We start from the raw sequence: 21,550 nt of genomic DNA on the forward strand, positions 1-21,550 counted from the left end.
CCTCTCCAGAACCCCTCCAGTGCCGGGCATGACCAAAACATATGGACATGGTTCGCCGGGCTCCCTGAGCGCCTTCCACATCTGTCCTCTACCCCAAAGAACCTACTCAACCTCACCCCCATCAAGTGTGCTCTGTGGACCACCTTAAATTGTATCAGGCTGAGCCTGGCACACGAGGAGGAGGAATTAATCCTACCTAGGACATCAGCCCACAGACCTTCCTCGATCTCCTCCCCCAGCTCCTCCTCCCATTTACCCTTCAACTCTTCTACCAGCGCTTCCCCCTCTTCTTTCAACTCCTGGTGTATTTCCGACACCTTGCCCTCCCCGACCCATACACCCGAGATCACCCTATCTTGAACTTCTTGTGCCGGGAGCAACGGGAATTCCCTCACCTGTCGCCTCACAAAAGCCCTCACCTGCACATATCTAAAGGCATTTCCCGAGGGTAACTCGAACTTCTCCTCCAGTGCCCCTAGGCTTGCAAACGTCCCGTCGATGAACAGGTCCCCCATTCTTCCAATCCCCGCCCGATGCCAGCTCTGGAACCCCCCGTCCATCTACATGGCCAAAGATTGACAATGCTATAATGACAGCACTTAAGGTTATCTCCACAAATATATTAGGCGTGATCTCTCAGCCTCGTCGTGTCTGACTCAGGATGCGACGAAGCTGGTAAATCACGCAAGAGGCTTCTTGCGAGATTTACTGGCCTTGTCAAGCTTTACGCGATCTAACAAGATCTCGCGAGGCAACGTGATCTGGATCTTACCCACTGAGGTCGGGATCCAGATTTGCATATTTTAATCAGTATCACTTGAATATATCTACGCTGGATCTACCCGGAGCCCAGGATCAAACGGTCTCGCCTCGGAGACCCCGAGCAGGCGCCATTTAGCACTGGTTTCCACAATCATGGACCAGGCATGCCAGCACTTGGGGGGGGGGGTATCCTAGGGGATCGGGGGCCCCTGGATGGCCAGGCTCTGGACAGGATGGTACCTTGTCACCCCTAATTCACCTAGGCACTGTGCTACTGCCAGCCTGGCACCTGGACACCATGGCAATGCCACCTTGTAATGCCAGAGTGCTAAGGTGGCACTGCCAGGCTGGCAGGGCACTGTCATGGTACCAGACGAGCTGTGCCATGATGTCCAGGTGGTATCTTGCCCATGCCCGGGATTGGGCCCGGGGGTGCCCTGCCCTTATGAGGTGGGGTGTGGGGGCTCGGTGACCCCCTAATTGGTGAGCTAGGCCGTTGGGCGGGCCCAGAGGCAACAGTAGTGGTGGGGGGGGGTCTAGGGATCGGGGCGCTATTTTAAAATGGTGTCCTGATCTCTTTCTGCATTTGCAAGCAGAGCTTGAAAGTGCAGGAAATGAGTCTAAGTGCGGCCTCAGATGGGCATTCCTCACCAATACCCAGAAATGAAGCAGAGATAGAACGCTTGTTCTTGATGTTGCCAGCACTGGAAAATACCAGGCTGAATAACCCCGACATGGGACTCTGTTTCATTCCTGTTAAATCGTGCCATTGAAATTGTTAGAACAGATTTTTTTCAACTCTCATAGACACAAGAAGGCAGATTTATTCAATTTTTAAAGGGTTGACCATTTAAATAACTTGACAGCTTTACACCTCAGCAGACCTTATTCACCATTTAAGACCATTTACGACTTCACTAAAGATTTTCAACTCCACACTGCAAGATAAGGCCCTTGCTCCAGCAAAAATGGAGTCTGTTTGAGCTCAAATGGCCCTGCTGAGTTCAGGGTTCCTAAATGTGGGAGTCACATCCCACCTCTCCCAATTCCCAACCCTCCTCCCCCTCCTTCCCACCTTTGCTCAGGTCAGTTGGAAATGGGTTGGATTTCTGGGTCCTGCCCAGCATTTTGGAAGGTCCCTGGAGTCTCTGTGACTTCACAAAAATCCAGGACAACAATTCATGGGTAGAGAGGTAACAAGTTAACATTTAAAATAGAAACTTTTATAAGAAGTGCCCCGGTGTCTTCTGTTTTTGTTTGACATCTCCATCATCTATACCAGCTTGATTTTAATTTTCTTTTCCCCTTAATGTATTTTGTAACACTTTGCGTATTTAAAATCTAAGATGGCTGTAATGAATTTAACTGTTATTTTATAGGTTACACCTGTTCGATCTTCATGGCCTAGTAGCCCGCTCTCTCCAGTGAGTTCTGGTGGGACTATTGAATCAATTAACCTTGACGCTGTTCCACAGTCTATGAGCCGTCTGGACAACACAGCTGCTAAACATAAACTCTCTGTCAAGCCAAGAAATCAGAGAATCTCAAAAAAGCCTGGGAGACTTGCACGGGTAAATGTACTGTTAGGTTTATTGTGAGATTTTTGTATGTTTTTACATTTCAGGTTGGGACAGTTTTCAATAACAAGTCAGTGAAGTGTCAATGAGGCTCCATTGGAAAATCATCATGCATGACAGTATACTCTGAAATGTTTCTTGAACCATTATTCACTGATCAGTAAAGTTATTCACTATAATTGAATGAATGAATGTAATTTTGACAGTTCTCATGTACTAAATGAAAGCATAGAACAATAGGCATTTACAGCAAGAAGATGATAATTTGGCCCATGTGTCTCTGTTGGGCCTATGCCAGTATAATCTGAAGATGATCCCACTGCTCATCTTATACCTGTATCTTCCTCTGCTTAACATATTTATCCCAGGTCTCTTAAAGCAATTGTTTCTGCCTCAGCCTTTCCCAGGTAGGAAAACATTCCACTCTCCAACAGCCCCAAATGAATATATGTCTCCTAATCTACCTCCTTGCCCTCTTACTGCTAATTTAAAATTAATGAATCATTGTCACTAACTCCAACCAGAAGAAATAATCTTTCCCACTTTACTCTATAGAGGCCTTCATAATTTCAGAAACCTTGGGCGGGATTCTCCACTCACACGCCGAAGTGGCCGCGTTGTCGTGAACGCCGTCGAGGTTCACGACGGCACGGAACGGCCCCGGTCCTGACCGATTCAGGCCCTGACAATGGGCCAGGATCGGGGCCGCGTCATCTACACGCGCCAGGCCTTGTCGCCCGCGTAAAAGCGGCGCCGCATAGATGACGCGGCCGGCACCGCATAATGGGCGTCATCCGCGCATGCGCAGGTTGGCCGGCGCCAACCCGCGCATGCGTGGTTGTCGTCCTCTCTAAATCCGCCCCGCAAGAAGATGGGGGACGGATCTTGCAGGGCCGCGGAAGGAAGGAGGTCCTCCATCAGAGAGGACGGCCCGACGATCGTGGGCACCGATCGCGGGCCACCCCACATTCCAGATGAAGCGCGGTGCAGGATCCCCCCTCGCCCCCCCCCACAGGCCGCCCCCCCAGCGTTCACGCACCGCCCACGACTGCAGCAACCAGGTGTGGACGGCGCCGGGGGGAACCCGCCGTTTTGGCCTGGCCGCTCGGCCCATCCGGGCCTCAGAATAGCTGGGGTGCCGGAGAATCGCCATTTTGGGTGTCTCCGGCGATTCTCCGGCCAGCGGCCCGCGAAACTCGACCGGGCCGTTCCCGCCGCTTGGGAGAATCGTGGGAGGGCGTCGTACCGGCGTCCCTGGAAATTTTGGCGGCCCAGGCGATTCTCCCAACCGGCGTGGGAGTGGAGAATCGCGCCCCTTATTTCATTTCTTAGCCTTTTAGCTCCCATGTCTGTACTCAAAGTTATAATTTCTCATATCTGGTGAAATTACATTGCTTGTGCTCTTGAGGTTTGACTGCCCGTTTGATTCTGCACATCTAAAATTGCATGAACTATACCTAACTAATATTTGTACATTTACCATTACTTCTTTTCCTTTTTTTATATTTGCACTCCGGTTTTTCATACAAACATATTAAACACTACCACATTAAACTGCATTTACCGTCTGTTTGCCCATTAGGCATACCATTAGGTTAAACAATTACCCCAAAGTAGAAAAATCAAATCTGGAAGAAGCAATGGAATCATAAGCTCACACTTAAGTTGCAGTGATCATCAGACATCTGTTTTCTTCTCCTTTTGAGAGTATCAACCTCATTTTTACTCAATACTGCATGTTGCCTGCTTGACATACTGTAACCATAGTGAGCACATTGATATGCCTTAAAGCCCTTACCAGTGGACACATCTGTCACTGAATTATTAATGTTGCTCAGGGAAGTGGGAAAGTATCACACTGGTGCAGTGGGGGTATTCTTTTGATGCTGGGACTGAGATCTCTGATATTTAAATTATTATTAAGGATAGGTGCAAATCATATCAAAGTTTTTGAAATGAATTAACATCTTTGCAACTTATAGGAAAAGCGGAGTAATACTATCCATGAAATTGACTGTGAGCTGGAAGAGAAGGAGCATATTCCTCCTGCGAATGAAGAAAAACATAACAAAATAGAAGAGGAAAAAGCACAAGAACAGATAAGACATCATAAAGATGAGGAACAAAGATACAGAGGTGAAGCAAAGATGCACAAATGGCGGGAAGCAGAACAAATACATCATGAGTTGGAGGGACAAAAGAAATGGGAAGATGAACAAAAACAGGAAACAGAAGAGCAAAGAATACAAGAGGAAGATGAGAGACATTGTGAAATGGGGGAGCAGAAATTAAATGAGCAAAAACAGAAATGTAATGAAGCAGAGCAACAGAAATCATATGACGCGGGACAATTGTGTAGTGAAATGGAGGGGCAGAAAATACATGAGGAGGAACAAAAATATTGCAAATTGGAGGACCAGAAGTTACATGACGAAGAACAAAAATATGAAATGAAAGAGCAGGATTTACATGAGGAAGAACAACAATGTGAAATGGAGGAACAGGGATTGAATGAGGATGAAAACAAATGTCATCAAATGGAGAAACAAAATACGGAAGCAGAAAAGCAATCTCATGATGAGGAGAAAATGAAGGAAGAAGAACAAAAATGTTTTGAGGCTGAAGATCTTAAGCAAAAGCAGAGGAAAGAAGAACAGCATTTCTCTGCAGCTGAAGACAACCATCTGAATGAAGAGCAAAGAAAACAAGATTTGGAAGGGCAGAAACAACAGAAAGAAATAGAGAGGCAGGATGATTGGAAGGAACAACAAAAGGAAGAAGAGCAGAATCAAAAAGAGGCTGAGCTGTTAAATCAAGAAGAGCAAAGATTCCTTGAGGCACAGGAAGAAGAGCAACGTAGAGGGGAACTTAGATGGAAAGAGGTGGATCAAAGACAAACAATGCCAAGTCCATTTTCATTCCAGGTTGCTTCGGTAGAAAAGCAAATCATTTTTCAGAAAGTTAATCTGACCCCTGTGACCCATCCCAGAGAAACTGTTCCTCCTTCAGATGTGAATGATTTGCAGTCCTCAAAATCAGGTAAAGGCCTCGCATCTTCAATTTATGTTCCCCACACAGCCATTTTGGTTACAGGAGCGCAACTTTGTAGTACAGCTGTTGATCTGAAACAGATCAAGGACACTGCCTGCAAGACTTTGCTTGGTTTTTCAGAAGAGAGAAAAACTGTAGATTTATCACCTGTTGAAAAACCAAATAAATCCAATCAGGATACCAGAATTGGTAAATCCAAATTCAGTCCAGAACAATCAGTTGACCAATCAAGATCAACAGCATTAACTGAGTGGGCTAGCATTAGGGCAAAAATTCTTAAAAGTTCTGATGAAAGGTTTCAAGAAAGAAGAGCCCACAGCAGATTTAGTGATGACTGGACTACTTTCAGAGCTTCCGGTGTGCATAGTAGCTTGAGAAAAACTCTATCTGCTAATGCAAAATTTTCCATAACACCTGCGTGGCAGAAATGGGCAGACGGCAATAAAATCAATGATTCTGCGAAAATAAATATCTCTCCTGAAACAGAGAAACAAGATACGCCTGAGGAAACTGTGCTTGCACGTAACTGCACAATGGACTCTTCAGAATCTAGGAGGTCTTTGACATCGGGAGACATTGTACAAGATGTAGCCAAAGACATGAAAGATGACTCAGATAATCACAACATTAGGATAGCAGATGCGACTGAAGGTTACAAGTTTGCCAAAGATCTTCCGTCATTTCTAGTTCCAAGTCTTCCTGCTACACCAAGGAAAGGACATTCGCTGCCGCAAGCTCAACCTCCAGTTTTTAACCAAGCTGCTACAAATTTGATCACGCAGACTGAAGGGCAAATGGATACATCGCCATTTGGTATAAAATTAAGGAGGACACACTATTCCCTTCGGTTCCATTATGAGCAGCAGGGAGAACAAAAACGGAAGAAGCGATATAGTGCTGGAGATAGTATGGAAGGAATTCCTGCCTTTCTCGCCTCAAAAGAAAAAGAACGTGAATCATGCACTGTTTCTGGTAAGCAATATTCTTATAGAAAAGATAATAAGAATAGTAACATTTTGAAAGACAGCTCAAATAACATTTCAGACATTTCACAGACTGGGATTACACATCTAAGTAGTATTGATGTGGCAAAACATGTTAAAAATAAGCTTGCTGCACTTTCAAATGAGAGCATTTCAACAGAGCCGCAATCATCTCAAAGACCTGCTTTAGCGCCCAAGCCTACACGGTTCACACCAATTCCATCCCCTCACAATACCTTAAACAAGACAAACGTTATTGAGAGTGCAGATCACAAAAACACAAAGTCATCACTTGATTCAAATGTGAGAAAAGAAGATGTGAAGAATGATACCTCAGTACAAACATACAGATTAAAGAATGAAGAAGAGGACAGAAATGGTAGAAAATCTTTTTTCCCATCAATCAACATTCCATGGAGAGAGAGGGCAGACAAAAAGTCAGACTTCATTAAGAAAGGTAGGCAAAGTGTAAACTTTTTGTAGGTATTTTGGTTTCAGTGTGCTTCACTTTATATTGGGCATGCACTTCAGTTCTGAAGGAACACTGTATTGTGAAAAGAAATGAAAGACTTGCATTCAGACAGCACCTCTGTGACTCGCCAAAGCACTTTACACATAATGGAGCACTTTTGGACTCGCTGTTATAGGAAACACAGCAGTCTCATGAGCATCAATGTGATCATGCCCAAATAACCTGTTTGTAGGTGTTGTTTGAGAAATTTCTTATTTGAAATAGTGCCGTGGGACCTTTTACATCTATCTGAGGTGCAAACAGGGCCTCAGTTTAATGTAATTTCCGAAAGATGGCTACCTCTGCCGTATGCGCTGGAGCGTCAGCCTAGATCTTGTGCTAAAGTCCCTGAATTGAACTTAAAACCTGTAATAAAAACAGAATACTGCGGATGTTGTAAATCTGCAATGAAAACACAGACCAGCCATTCTCCGGTCGTATCCGCAGGTAAAGCCGGGGGTATTATGTGGTGCAGTTGCTAGCCCCCCCATCGGGTGGAGGATCAATGCGGGGCGCCGCCGACGTTTTGGTCGTAAGTCGAGACGGATCCTGCGGACACAGCTGCAGAATCGGAGAGTCCAGCCACACATGACCGGTAGCAGAGTTCCCGATGAGGCGGAGAATCCGCTTCAGGAAACAAAAGGGATCGGGGCTGATGCTCTGCTCCACTGCTGGCAGCAGCATTGAGATTCACACCCCTTTGACCCATTTGCATCCTATAAACGGGCTGGACACCAGCTTCTCCACGTCTCCATGATTCTCCGATCCTCTGGGTCGGGATACTCGTGGGTGTGGATTGGTGCAGGTTTTTATCAGTGTGGCCCTGATACGGTGGACCTTGCGGTTAGCTAAGATGCTAAAGGTGGGTGCCCCTAAAGTCCATCAGATGGCTCCCTCCCCCACAATGAAAATCCTGCCCACCCCACCCCCACCAGACACTCCATCAGGGATCCCCCATGATGATAACAATAGAGATCCCCCATGACACCAGACACCGCCCATAACAGACCTCCACCAGAGATTTCGCCCCCCATACCAGAGCCCTGTACCAGAGACCACCCCCCATTATGGGTGGCATGGTAGCACAGTGGGTAGCACTATTGCTTCACAATGCCAGGGTTCCAGTTTCGATTCATGGCTTGGGTCACTGTCTGTGCGGAGTTTGCATGTTCTCCCCGTGTCTGCGTGGGTTTCCTCCGGGTGCTCCGGTTTCCTCCCACAAGTCCCGAAAGATGTGCTGCTATGTAATTTGGACATTGAGTACTCCCTCTGTGTACCCAAACAGGGGCTTTTCACAGTAACATCATTGCAGAGTTAATGTACGCCTACTTGTGACAATAAAGATTATTATTATAACAGAGCCCCCTGCCTGGAATCCATAATAATAATAATCGCTTATTGTCACAAGTAGGCTTCAATGAAGTTACTGTGAAAAGCCCCTAGTCGCCACATTCCGGCGCCTGTTCGGGGAGGCCGGTACGGAATTGAACCCGCGCTGCTGGTCTTGTTCTGTATTACAAACCAGCTGTTTAGCCCACTGTGCTAAACAAGCCCCATAGAGCAGTCCAGACAGAGACAGTGAACAAACTCATCTGTGCCCTACACCTGTTGCCTCAGACAGAGAAAACAGCACCTGTAAACTCCAAGAGAGGGAAAACCACGGGCTGGATTCTCCGTCGGCGGGACCCTTCGCTTCGCCAGCAGCGCTCTCATGCCCACAAATTTTCCGATGGCATGTGGGTGCCCACAATTCAAAACCCCATTGGCCGGTTGAGGGGACGGAGGATCCAGCTGCCAGCAGGCGTGTGCCACACCAGAAAACGGGTGCAGCGGGTGGGAGAATCCCGCCCCACATTTCTAGTGTTTAAATCCCCTCAGACCTTTGATCTGCAAGGATTTCATTCACATCAATAGGAGGTGTGCAGATTGTCAATCACAGCTTGTACTAGGCTGTGATTGACAACCTGCACACAGCCAGCTGCCTGGATTTTTTAATTTCATTTCCCTTCACTCTTGAGTGCATCTGTAACCTGCTGTGTAACCAGCAATGTTTATGAACATCTAGCTATGATTGACATCTCTTGGACCATATCAAGTTCATTTAAGTGCTCTCACTTCCTCCTTTTCTCTGCAGAACGCACTTTACTGCTTTTCCTGTGGTCCAAGAGTAGTCAATCATAGATCTGCCGCAACCCATGACAACGATAGGCTCTGGCCCCTGTCCTGTTTCCCCCAGTGGGGTATACTGTTGGTCTCCTCACTTGGTGGGCCCTGTGTTATACCGCCAGCAGGTTGGCAACTGATTGTGTGGTAGATATGGTCAATATGTGCTGCCCGTCACCTGCAGTCTTACAGGCTGGTGTATGGGCAGGTCCTACAGATGAGGGTGAGTGAGGGAAGTGTGCATTTGCTGGGACCTTAGCTGCTGTGTGATGTGGGGCCTGGATTTTGGTAGTGTCACTGTTGAGGTGTTTACTCTGAGAGGGTCTGTGTGCCAGGGAGGGTGCAACTAGGGATGGGCAATAGATTCTGGCCTAACCAGTGACACCCACATTCTGTCAATGCTTTTTTTTCAAAAGGCCACGGTGCATGCGCCCTTTGTTTGGGGTGAGCTCTGCTATTTCCCTGCTTCCTCTGCAGTGGGACTGGGTTTCTGATGAGTGCACTGAGGAATGGCAGCTCCTGGTGTGCCATTGATTGAGCTTGGGCACGCCCATCACATTGTTGACATTGCTGGGTCCAAGGGTTTCCAGAGGGACTGGCTGGGTGGGCTCCCACATGACCAGAGGCTTTTTGAGCATGTGCAGGATACAGTGAGCAGTCAGCAGTGTGAATATCCAGAGGTTTGTAAGTTGCACCTAAGAGGTGTGTTTAAATAATATATTGGGGGTCTTAGCCAGGCCACCTTGATCCAGAAGGGGCCGCATCGAGTGCCCAGACCTGGTACCAAGTCGTTCCCTGCTACTCCCTGCGGTCCAGGCAGACACCCACCAGCAAGGCCAAAAGGTTTTGAGAATTCTCTTACCATCTCACTCTCCCTCAATAGCCATGATACCCAGCACCTGGTTGTAAATACTATCACGTAAACTGCCTTGGTGCATTTTGTGGGTCTGGCAATGTGCATGTAAATTTTTGAGAAGGCAACAGAGAGAGTAGACAATGGTAATGCAGTAGGTGTAATTTGTCTGGATTTTTGACAGGCCTTTGATTGGGTGCTCCATGATAGACGAATGAATAATGTCAGGGCAAATAGCAGACGGATTCGGAATGAGAAAACAGAATGAGTCTAAAGGGTAAAAATGGCAGACGGTGGGAAGGGTTGGTCCACAAGGAAACTGGGAACAATGCTGTTCATAATAATAATTTGGACTTTGGAATCAGATTTGCGATGACACCAAATAGTGGGTGTTGTGTTCAATGGCGCCTGGTACCATGTTGTGTTCTGTGGCTCCCCTGATTATGACGACACGCATAGAACATGTATGTTCAGCTAGAACAAGTATTTATTATTAAATGCATGGGCAGGTAACTAACAGGCCTATGTACAGACAAAGATATTTAAGTTCCTTGAGAGCTACTGTGAAAAGCACCCGTCCTACTATCCATCCTACTATCCATCCTACTACCAACTGCCGAGTCCCCGCATTCACGTGATGTATGTCCGGCTCCACCCACTGGCAGGAGGTCATAACTGTCAATGCATGTACTGATGACCAGCTTTCGACATTTGTAGAGTTATATATAGTTATTTACAGATATGCATGAATGCATATAACCACATCCCCCTTCCTTTGGAGACAAGAGTATTTACAAACACATTTTCTGGGCATTCCGTTATAAGTTCAGGTTATCACTTGCGCCTTATTCTGGTCGACCTTTTTTTAAAAAAAAAATTTTTTATGAAGGTTTTCATAAAATATCAATAAAAAAATGAAAAAGGAACCCAACAGGGTTAAGTACAAAACACAGTCTAGAAAAGCAACCCTCCATACACCCCTCCCCCCTGTACATAAATAATAAATTAACATTAACACCTTGACTTAACACAACAGGTATATACACCCCCTCAGACCCTCCAATGTAAATAACAAAAACAATAATAAAGTAAACCCCCCCGAGTTGCTGATGCCATTGACCAATGTCTACCGTTCTGCCAGGAAGTCTAAGAATGGTTGCCACCGCCTAAAGAACCCTTGTACCGACCCTCTCAAGGCGAATTTCACCCTCTCCAACTTAATAAACCCTGCCATATCGTTGATCCAGGATTCCACGCTTGGGGGCCTTGCATCCTTCCACTGAAGAAGAATCCTTCGCCGGGCTACCAGGGACGCAAAGGCCAGAATACCGGCCTCTTTCGCCTCCTGCACTCCCGGCTCCTCTGCGGCCCCAAATATTGCGAGCCCCCAGCCTGATTTGACCCTGGATCCTACCACGCTCGACACCATCCTCGCTACGCCCTTCCAAAATTCCTCCAGCGCTGGGCATGCCCAGAACATATGGGTGTGATTTGCTGGGCTCCCTGAGCACCTAACACACCTGTCCTCCCCTCCAAAAAATGGCTCATCCTTGTCCCGGTCATGTGTGCCCTGTGCACCACCTTAAACTGTATGAGGCTGAGCCTCGCGCACGATGAGGAAGAGTTCACCCTCCCCAGGGCATCTGCCCACGTCCCTTCCTCAATCTCCTCCCCCAACTCCTCCTCCAACTTACCTTTCACCTCCACCCCCGAGGCCTCCTCCTCCTCCTGTATCACCTGGTAAGTTTCCGAGATCTTCCCCACTCCCCCCCCCCCCCCCCACCCCCGCGAGAGCACCCTGTCCTGTACTGCGTGTGGCAGCAGCCGCGGGAATTCCACCACCTGCCGCCTGGCAAATGCCCTTACCTGTAAGTACCTGAAGGTGTTCCCCGGGGGGAGCCCGTACTTCTCCTTCAGCTCACCCAGACTCGCGAACTTCCCGTCCACAAACAGGTCCCCCAACCTTCGTATCCCTGCCCTGTGTCACCCAAAAACCCTCCATCTGTTCTCCCTGGGACGAACCGGTGGTTCCCCCGTATTGGGGTCCACACCGAGGCCCCAACTTCCCCCCTGTGCCGCCTCCACTGCCCCCAGATTTTGAGGGCAGCCGCCACCACCGGGCTCGTGGTATACCTCCCTGGAGGGAATGGCAGCGGCGCCGTTGCCAGCGCCCCCAGACTCGTACCCACACAGGACGCCGTCTCCAGCCTCTTCCATGCAGCCCCTCCCCCTCCATCATCCACTTGTGCACCATCGTCGCATTGGCGGCCCAGTAGTACCCACAGAGGTTGGGCAGCGCCAGCCACCGCCCCCCCCCCCCCCCCCATCTCTACTCCGCTCCAGGAACACCATTCTCACCCTTGGAGTCCCTCGCGCCCACACAAACCCCATTATACTCCTGTTGACCCGCCTAAAGAAGGCCTTCGGGATAAACACGGGGAGGCACTGGAACAGGAACAAAAACCTTGGGAGCACTGTCATTTTGACTGACTGCACCATACCCGCCAGGGACAGCGGCAACGCGTCCCACCTCTTGAACTCCTCCTCCATTTGCTCCACCAGCCTCGTGAAATTAAGCCTATGCAGGGCCCCCCAGCTCCTGGCCACCTGGACCCCCAAATACCTGAAGCTCCTCTCCACCCTTTTTAGTGGGAGCTCGCCAATCCCCCTCGCCTGGTCCCCTGGGTGAACCACGAACAGCTTGCTCTTCCCCATGTTGAGCTTGTACCCCGAAAAATCCCCGAATTCCCTAAGGATCCTCATTACCTCCGACATTCCCCCCACCGGGTCCGCCACATATAGCAGCAAGTCGTCCGCATAGAGCGACACCCTATGCTCCTCCCCACCCCGCACCAACCCCCTCCAGTTCCTCGACTCTCTCAGTGCCATAGCCAGGGGTTCAATCGCCAGTGCGAAGAGCAAGGGGGACGGGACATCCCTGTCTCGTCCCTCGGTGCAACCGAAAGTACTCGGACTTCCCCCTGTTTGTGGCCACACTTGCCATCGGGACTTCGTACAACAGCCTAACCCACCTGACAAACCCCTCCCCAAATCTGAACCTCTTCAGCACCTCCCACAGGTACCCCCACTCTACCCTATCGAAGGCTTTCTCAGCGTCCATCGCCACCACTATCTCCGCCTCCCCCTCCCGCACCATGATAATGTTCAAAAGCCTCCGCACATTCGCGTTCAACTGCTTCCCCTTCACGAAACCCGTCTGGTCTTCGTGGATGATCTGCGGCACACAATCCTCAATCCTCGTGGCTAAGACCTTCGCCAGCACCTTGGCATCTACATTCAGCAACAAAATCGATCTGGAAGACCCACACTGCAGGGGATCCTTGTCCTGCTTCAGGATCAAGGAGATCAGTGCCTGGGACATCGTTGGGAGCAAAGCCACCCCTTCCCTTGCCTCATTGAAGGTCCTAACTAACAACGGGCCCAACAGGTCCATATATTTTTTATAGAATTCGACCGGGAAACCGTCCGGCCCTGGTGCCTTCCCCGCCTGCATGCTTCCTATCCCTTTGGTCACCTCCTCCAGCCCAATCGGGGCCCCCAATCCTGCCATCAGTCCCTCCTCCACCTTCGGAAACCTCAATTGGTCCAGGAAGTGGTCCATCCCTCCCTCCTCCCGTGGGGGCTCGGATCGGTACAATTCCTCGTAGAAGTCCCTGAAGACCCCATTGATGCCAACCCCACTCCGCACCACACTCCCTCCCCTGTCCTTAACTCCCCCGATCTCCCTAGCTGCATCCCCCTTCCGAAGCTGATGCGCCAGCATCCGGCTTGCCTTTTCCCCATACTCGTAAATCGCCCCCTGGGCCTTCCTCCACTGCACTTCCGCCTTCTTGGTGGTCACCAGGTCGAATTCAGCCTGGAGGCTGCGCCTCTTCCTCAACAATCCTTCCTCGGGCACCTCCGCATACCTCCTCTCTACCCTCACCATCTCCCCCACCAGCCTCTCCCTCTCCCCCCGCTCCCTCCTCTCCTTGTGGGCCCTAATGGAGATCAGCTCTCCCCTAACCACCGCCTTCAGTGCCTCCCATACCATCTCCACTCGGACCTTCCCGTTATCGTTGGCCTCCAGGTACCTCTCTATACTTCCTCGGACCCGCTCGCTCACTTCCTCGTCCGCCAACAGCCCCACCTCCAGGCGCCACAACGGGTGCTGGTCCCTCTCCTCCCCAGCTCTAAGTCCACCCAATACAGGGCGTGGTCCGAAATGGCTATCGCCAAATACTCGGTATCCTCTACTCTCGCTATCAGCGCCCTGCTCAAAATAAAAAAGTCGATTCGGGAATAAGCCTTATGGACATGTGAGAAGAAAATTCCCTAGCCCCCGGCCTTGCAAATCTCCAAGGGTCCACCCCTCCTATCTGGTCCATAAATCCCCTCAACACTCTAGCCGCCTCCGGCTTCCTACCCGTCCTAGACCTGGAGCGATCCAGTGCCGGATCCAGCACCGTGTTAAAGTCTCCCCCCATTATCTGGCCCCCCACTTCCAAGTCTGGGATCCGACCCAACATACGCCGCATAAAACCCGCATCGTCCCAGTTCGGGGCATACACATTGACCAGTGCCACCCTCTCTCCCTGCAGCTTACCACTTACCATTATGTACCTACCGCCATTGTCTGCCACAATGCTCGACGCCTTGAATGACACCTTCTTTCCCACCAAGATCGCCACCCCTTGATTTTTGGCATCCAGCCCCGAATGAAACACCTGACCTACCCACCCTTTCCTCAATTTTACCTGGTCTGCCACCTTCAGGTGTGTCTCCTGGAGCATAACCATATCCGCCTTCAGGTGCGCGAACACGCGGGCCCGCTTGACCCGCCCATTCAGTCCACTTACATTCCAGGTTATCAGCCAGATCAGGGGGCTACCCTCACCGACCAGAAAGAGAAAAACACAAAGAAAAAGAAACCAAGAGCAAAGGACCCCCCCTCAAAAATTAACATATCCACCGCAGTCCCCAAACGCCCATCCCGACCCTCAATCTGTGTCCAACTTCTTGGCCTGAACATAGGCCCACGCTTACTCCGGAGACTCAAAATAATGGTGCCAGTCCTTGTAGGTAACCCACAGTCGCCCCGGCTGCAACTTGCCAAACTTCACCCCCTTCCTGTGCAGCACTGCCTTCGCTCGATTGTACCCGGCCCTCCTCTTCGCCACCTCCGCACTCCAGTCCTGGTATATTCGAACCTCTGCGTTCTCCCACCTGCTGCTCTCCTTCTTGGCCCACCTGAGCACACACTCCCGATCAGCGAACCGATGAAACCGCAGCACCGCCCACGGAGGCTTTTTAGCCTTGGGCCTCCTCGCCAGCACTCTATGGGCCCCTTCCAGCTCCAGGGGCCCCTGGAAGGACCCCGCTCCCATCAGTGAGTTCAACATGGTGACCACATAGGCCCCCACGTCCGGCCCCTCCAGCCCCTGCGGGAGGCCCAGAATCCACAGATTCTTCCGCCTCGACTGATTCTCGATCTCCTCGAACCGCTCCTGCCATTTCTTGTGGAGCGCCTCGTGCGCCTCCACCTTTACCGCCAGTCCTAAGATCTCGTCCTCGTTGTCGGAGATCTTTTGTCGGGCCTCGCGGATCGCCACCCCCTGGGCCGTTTGTGTCTCCAGCGCTTATCAATAGAAGCCTTCATCGGCTCAAGCAGGTCCGCTTTAATCTCTCTGAAGCAGCGCTGGATACCCTCCTGTTGCTCCTGCGCCCACTGCATCCATGCTGCCTGGTCTCCGCCTGCCGCCATTTTGTTCTTCTACCCTCGCACCTTCTTCGGGTCCACCACCACCGTTTGAGTCGCCCCGCTCCTGGTAAAAGCCATATACTGTCGGGGAGCTGTTATAATCTCCTTCCCACACCGGGAAACGTCGAAAAAGTGCCGTGGGGGGCCCTGAAAAGAGGCCAAAAGTCAGTTTTTGCGGGAGCCGCCGAATGTGCGACTTAGTTCCGCATAGCCGCAACCGGAAGTCTCTGGTTGACCTTCTGAGCAACGGCTGAGTTGGTAGCGCGCCCCATCTTCATCAGTTGCTGGCCTTTCCTCATGAACCACAGCAGATGCATAGAATCATAGAATTTACAGTGCAGAAGTAGACCATTCGGCCCTTCGAGTCTGCAGCGGCCCTTGGAAAGAGCAAGGGGACTTACTTAAGCCCACACCTCCACCCTATCCCCATAACCCAGTAACCCCAGCTAACCTTTTTGGACTCTAAGGGCAATTTAGCTTGGCCAATTCACCTAACCTGCGCATTATTGGACTGTGGGAGGAAACCAGAACATTCGGAGGAAACCCACGCAGACACGGAGAGAACGTGCAGACTCCGCACAGACAGGAAATCGAACCTGGGACCCTGGAGCTGGGCCCCTCATGCTGTGAAGCAACAGTGCTAACCACTGTGCTACCGTGCTGTCCGCATCATTAACCCCAGGCTGTGCTGGACAGTCTGCGTTTTCCTCCAGCATGGGATTACACCCAAGCCCGTCTACAAAAGGTTGTTGAAAGAAGCGAGCCATCCTCAGTGAACACCATATATGAGTGCAGACCCACTTGTTGAGTCATTGATTGACCATGGAAGCCAAAGACCATTTACCTCACTGAGTGTGGCACGAACATTATAGTACGCATAGCAGGGGCCTTTCGGCCAACCTTCTTTGAGACATCTGCTGACCTTTTGAAGTACCGGATCCTTGGCCATTTCTGCCCTGATCAGCTTTGACTCTTCGTCAAAGATCGGCAGTGACGCAGACACCATGTCAACATGTGTTTGAACTTTGTCAGCTCCCAGACAGACCTCATTGATGGCCGCAGCTCTCGAGAGTGTGTCGGTGACAGCCAGGAACTTGCCTGGTGGTAGATTAAGTTAAAGTCATACCGCTGGAGCTTCATCATTAGTCATTGTAGCCTAGGGGACATCTGACATAAATTCTTGTGGACTATCGCAACCAATGGCCTGTGGTCCATCTCAACCAAAAATGTGGTAGCCCATATACGTAGTCGTGAGATTTTCCGAGGCCTGTGACTAGCCCCCCGGCATTCCTTCTTGATTTGCGCTCTATTTCCGTCATGGCCCTCGAAGCAAAGGCCACCGGCAGCCAAGTTGCACTTTGCTGCAGAAGTACCTGCCCAATACCATCCTGAGATGCATCCGTGGAGACTTTGGCCTTCTTAGCCAGGCCAGAAAAAGCCAGGAAGAGCGCCAGGAAAACACATAGCGCTTTCCATTTCTGCTTCTGGTTCGGTGACCACTGGAAGACAACATCCTTTTTAATGGATTCCCTGACCTGTGACATCTTGGAGGCAAGATTGGGAATTAACTTTCCCACAAAGTTAATCATGCCCAGAATGGGTAATACACCCTTTTTGTCCGTGGGCCGTGGCATCTTGATGATGGCTTTGATTTTTTCATCATCTGGTTTCACACCTTTTGATGATAGTCACCTGATTGAGTTTGATGCCATTCTTGCTGACTCTTTGAAGAACTTGAAAGAGCCTTGCATCATGCTCCTCATGCGTGGACCCCCAGATTATAATGTCGTCGACGTAGATACGGACACCCGGCAGTTCTTCCACTACGTGCTCCATGGCCTGAAGAAAGATTTATGAATCAGAGATAATACCGATCGGCGTCTGCTGAAAGCAGTAATGGCCGAAGGGCGTGTTGAAGGTGCACAGCCTTGTGCTCGCCTCATCGAGCTTGAGCTGCCAGAAACCCTGTGATGCATCCAGCTTGCTGAAGCACGTTGCTCCAGCCATTTTGCAAGCAATTTTCTCCATTTTTGGGATAGGGTAGTGCTCCCTCTTAATGTTCTTGTTAATATCCTTGGGGTCCATCCAAATTCCAGGTCTCCATTCCGTTTTTTACAATGGAGTTTACCTAGTCAGTGGGCTCTTCTATGTGCCTAATGACTCCCAGGGTTGTCAGTCACTGCAGCTCAGTTTTGAGCTTCTCCCTCAGTGGAGCAGGCACCCCTCTGGGCACATACACGACCGGTCTGGCATCCCCCTTTAGGTGTAGATGGTAGGCGATGGATAGGGTGCCAAACCATAAAACACCTCCTGATGTGCCTGTAAAATCGACTCTCCCGAGATATGTTGGCAGGGTGTCATGCACTCTGCGGTATACACCTTTTTGACGAGCCAGAGCTCTTCACACGCCTGCACCCCAAGGAGAGATTCACACTCCTTCTCCACCATAGAGAATAGTGTTCTGCTCGTTACCTCGTTGATGGTGACATCAAGCTCACATGCTCCCACGGTTGGGATCCGATGACCATTGTAGTTCTTCAGAAGCATGCCCCCCGGAGTGGTGTAAGGTTTGACCTTTAGCCGCTGCACCGCTGAGAATGGGAACAGGTTGGCCCTCGCTCCCGTATCGAGTTTGCAACTGGTGGGTGTTCCATTGATCATTATCAGGATGGTCCACCTGTCCTCAACAGTTCCTACCGTCGCCTCGCTGTGACTGCAGACTGGAAGAGCTACTTCTATGTTTCAGCCAGTCGAACTGTTTGAGTCACTATTCAAAACCATATTCACATCGGCCCGGTTGTTGTCGCCTTTGTCTTTGTCAGGACTTATCTTTTCTCCGGACAACTGTCCGACCAATGTGCATCGGTGGGCAAAGTGACCTGTTCTGCCACACTTGTGACAAGCTTTTTTAAATGCAGGACATCGCTGCAGCAAGTGTCTGTTACCACATTTTTGGAACAAAATGGCAGATGGGGCTTGTTGCCCAAAATGTCCACCCGCATCGAGACCACATTTCTTTTGATGCTGCGTAGCGGTGCGCTCAAAATGGCCGCTCACACCGAGATCACGTTTTTGTAAGGCTGCGTAATGATGTGCTCAAAATGGCCGGCCACAGTGACACACCGTTCCTTTCTGAACTGCGTCACATCACCTATTGCACCAGCATCGCCTCCAAGATTGGCGCCAACATTTTCTGAACTCAAGGTGCCGATCCGCTGCACAGATAACTCACTTGCTTGGCATATTCTGATGGTTGTGTCCAACGTGAGGTTGTTTTCCCTCATCAATCGTTCTCCCAACATCCGAAGTTCCAAAAACAATTTGGTCATGGATCATTGAAGACTGCAACTGTCTAAAATTGTTTGACTGGGCCTTTAATCTTAAATCTGTCGCAAAGTTATCGAACAATTCCTTATCTTTTTTGGCACAGGAACGGAACAAGTATCTTTCAAAAGTCTCATTCCTTCTAGGAGAACAATGTAGATTGAAGCGCTTAATCACCTCATTGTAACTCCTCCATCCTTCTTCGCTATCAAAAACTAAGGAATTATATAGTTTAAGTGCTTGAGGACCTGCTGTCGATAGCCAGCGACGCAACGCATCTTTCATCAGGCAGCGCCTGGAGGCCACGGGCCAAAAGATAGAGGTCAAACTGCTGTTTAAAAACATGCCAGTTTTTGTCCACTTACCCGAGAATTAAAGTTACACTTCACCGTCATGTGTTGTGTTGAGTCGCAAATCCATAGTTCACCAGGTTGGCAGAGAAATCTTTTGTTCAGATTCTCCTAGTCTTCAGCGTGGATTGTCTTGTCTGCAGTTACCGTCAGTTATTCAGCACTCCTGATACCAAGTTGTGTTCTATGGCCCCCCCCTGATGATGAAGACATGCATAGAACATGTATAATTAGCTAGAACAAGTATTTATTATTAATCACGTGGGCAGGTAACCAACAGACCTATGTACAGACAAAGATATTTAAGTTCCTTGAAAGCTGCTGTGAAATGCCACCGTCGTACTATCCGTCCTGTTACCAACTGCCGAGTCTCGTCAATCACCTGATGTATGTCTGGCTCCACCTACTGGCAAGAGTTCATAACTGTCACTACATGCACTGATGACCAGCTTTATACATTTGTACAGTTATATAGTTATTTACAGATATGCATGTATGCATATCACCACAGTGGGGGAGGGGGGGGGAGACAGTCAATGCTGAGGAGGACTGAAACAAATGACAGGAGAACACATTGGAGAGGGTGCATGGATGATTTACAAGGATGATACTTGAATTAGGATATATACATATCAAAGAAACATTGAGTTGATGATTTTTTTTTCTTGAAAAAAGAAGGCTGAGGGATGACCTAATAGTGGTCTTTAAAATTGTGAAAGGTAGGTAGCACGGTTAGCATTGCTGCCTCATGGCGCCAAAGTCCCAGGTTCGATCGCGGCTATGGGTCACTGTCCGTGTGGAGTTTGCACATTCTCCCTGTGTTTGCGTGGGTTTCGTCCCCACAACCCAAATATGTGCAGGGTAGGTGGATTGGCCACACTAAATTGCCCCTTGATTGGGAAAAACAAATTGGGTACTCTAAATTTTAAAAAGAAAATTGTGAAAGGTTTTGATAGAGTGGATATAGAGCAAATATGTTCTCTTGAAGGGAAGAGCATAACCAGTAGTCATCATACTGTTATCAGGAAATCAAATAGGAAACTCAGAAGAAACCTATTTACCCAAAGAATGGTGAAAAATAAATAAAAAACACCATGATGCTATTAAATTTACATTAGAATTGTGTCTACAATCTTTTTATACCATCATTTTTTATTACTATAGAGTCACCATCTTTTTTGCCCAAACACTTGCAGGAAATTATTAAAAATCTGTACGTGTCATTTCCATAACTTTCTCTCATGGATTTGTAAATAAAATAACTCTGTATTATGCATGTGTATGCTGGATCCATAGTTGAGAAGACTTCTATTTGTTTCAAAATGACTTGGAAAATTGAAAATTTCAAACGCCATAGTTCGGTAGCATTTCATACCTAAACAATACCATATTTTTAATTGTATTTTTTTTATTCGTTCATGGGACTTGGGTGTTGCAGGCTGTACCAGCATTTATTGTCCATCCCCAATTGCCCTTGAGAGGGCAGTTAAGAGTCAACCATATTGCTGTGGATATGGAGTAACATGTAGGCCAGACCAGGTAAGGATGGCAGATTTCCTTCCCTAAAGGACATTATTGAACCAGATGGATTTTTATGACAACCTGCAATGGTTTCATGGTCATCATTAGACTTTTAATTCCAGAATTTTACTGAATTCACATTTCACCATCTACATTGGCGGGGTTTGAACCAGGGTCACCAGAGCATTACTCTGGGGCTCTGGGTTACTAGCCCAGTGATAATACCACTACATCACTGCCACTCCTAATATTAGACACAGAATAAGGCAGCGACAGTAAGAGAGTGATAATTATAATCAGAATTCTGAATTTTTTTTTCCTGTGCTTATTGCATCACAAAGTCAAATTTTCTGTGATTTGTTGTTACAAAAGATAAACAGTGGTTAGCACTGCTGCCTCACGGCGTCAGGGATCGGATTTGATTCCGACCTTGGGTAACTGTGTGGAGTTTGCATGTTCTCCCCGGGTCTGCGTGGGTTTCCTCCGGGCTCTCTGGTTTCCCCCCACAATCCGAAGATGTGCATGTAAGGTGGATTGGCTATGGTAAAATTGCCCTTTAATGTCCAGGGATGTACAGGTTAAGTGGGGTACGAGCATCGGGCGGGGAAATGGGCCTATGATGCTTTCAGGGGTTCGGTGCAGACTCAATGGACCGAATGGCTCCTTCTGCACTGTAGAGATTCTATGACTTTCT

At 49.0% G+C, this 21,550-nt stretch overlaps 1 protein-coding gene across 6 annotated transcripts in view; it reads left to right on the forward strand.

The window, feature by feature from the left end:
• cracd (capping protein inhibiting regulator of actin dynamics) overlaps nucleotides 1-21,550 on the forward strand; it is a 389,395-nt gene that overhangs the window by 332,245 nt on the left and 35,600 nt on the right. For 5 of the 6 annotated variants that reach the window (XM_072496811.1, XM_072496812.1, XM_072496813.1 and 2 more), the window contains 2 exons: nucleotides 2,142-2,333; nucleotides 4,322-6,830. In XM_072496811.1, coding sequence (XP_072352912.1) covers nucleotides 2,142-2,333; nucleotides 4,322-6,830 — 2,701 coding nt within the window. The remainder of the gene's footprint in view (nucleotides 1-2,141; nucleotides 2,334-4,321; nucleotides 6,831-21,550) is intronic. The other variant, XM_072496816.1, reaches the window with a different exon arrangement.

This window comes from Scyliorhinus torazame, chromosome 3 (genome assembly GCF_047496885.1).
Source record: "Scyliorhinus torazame isolate Kashiwa2021f chromosome 3, sScyTor2.1, whole genome shotgun sequence".
NCBI lineage: Eukaryota > Metazoa > Chordata > Chondrichthyes > Carcharhiniformes > Scyliorhinidae > Scyliorhinus > Scyliorhinus torazame.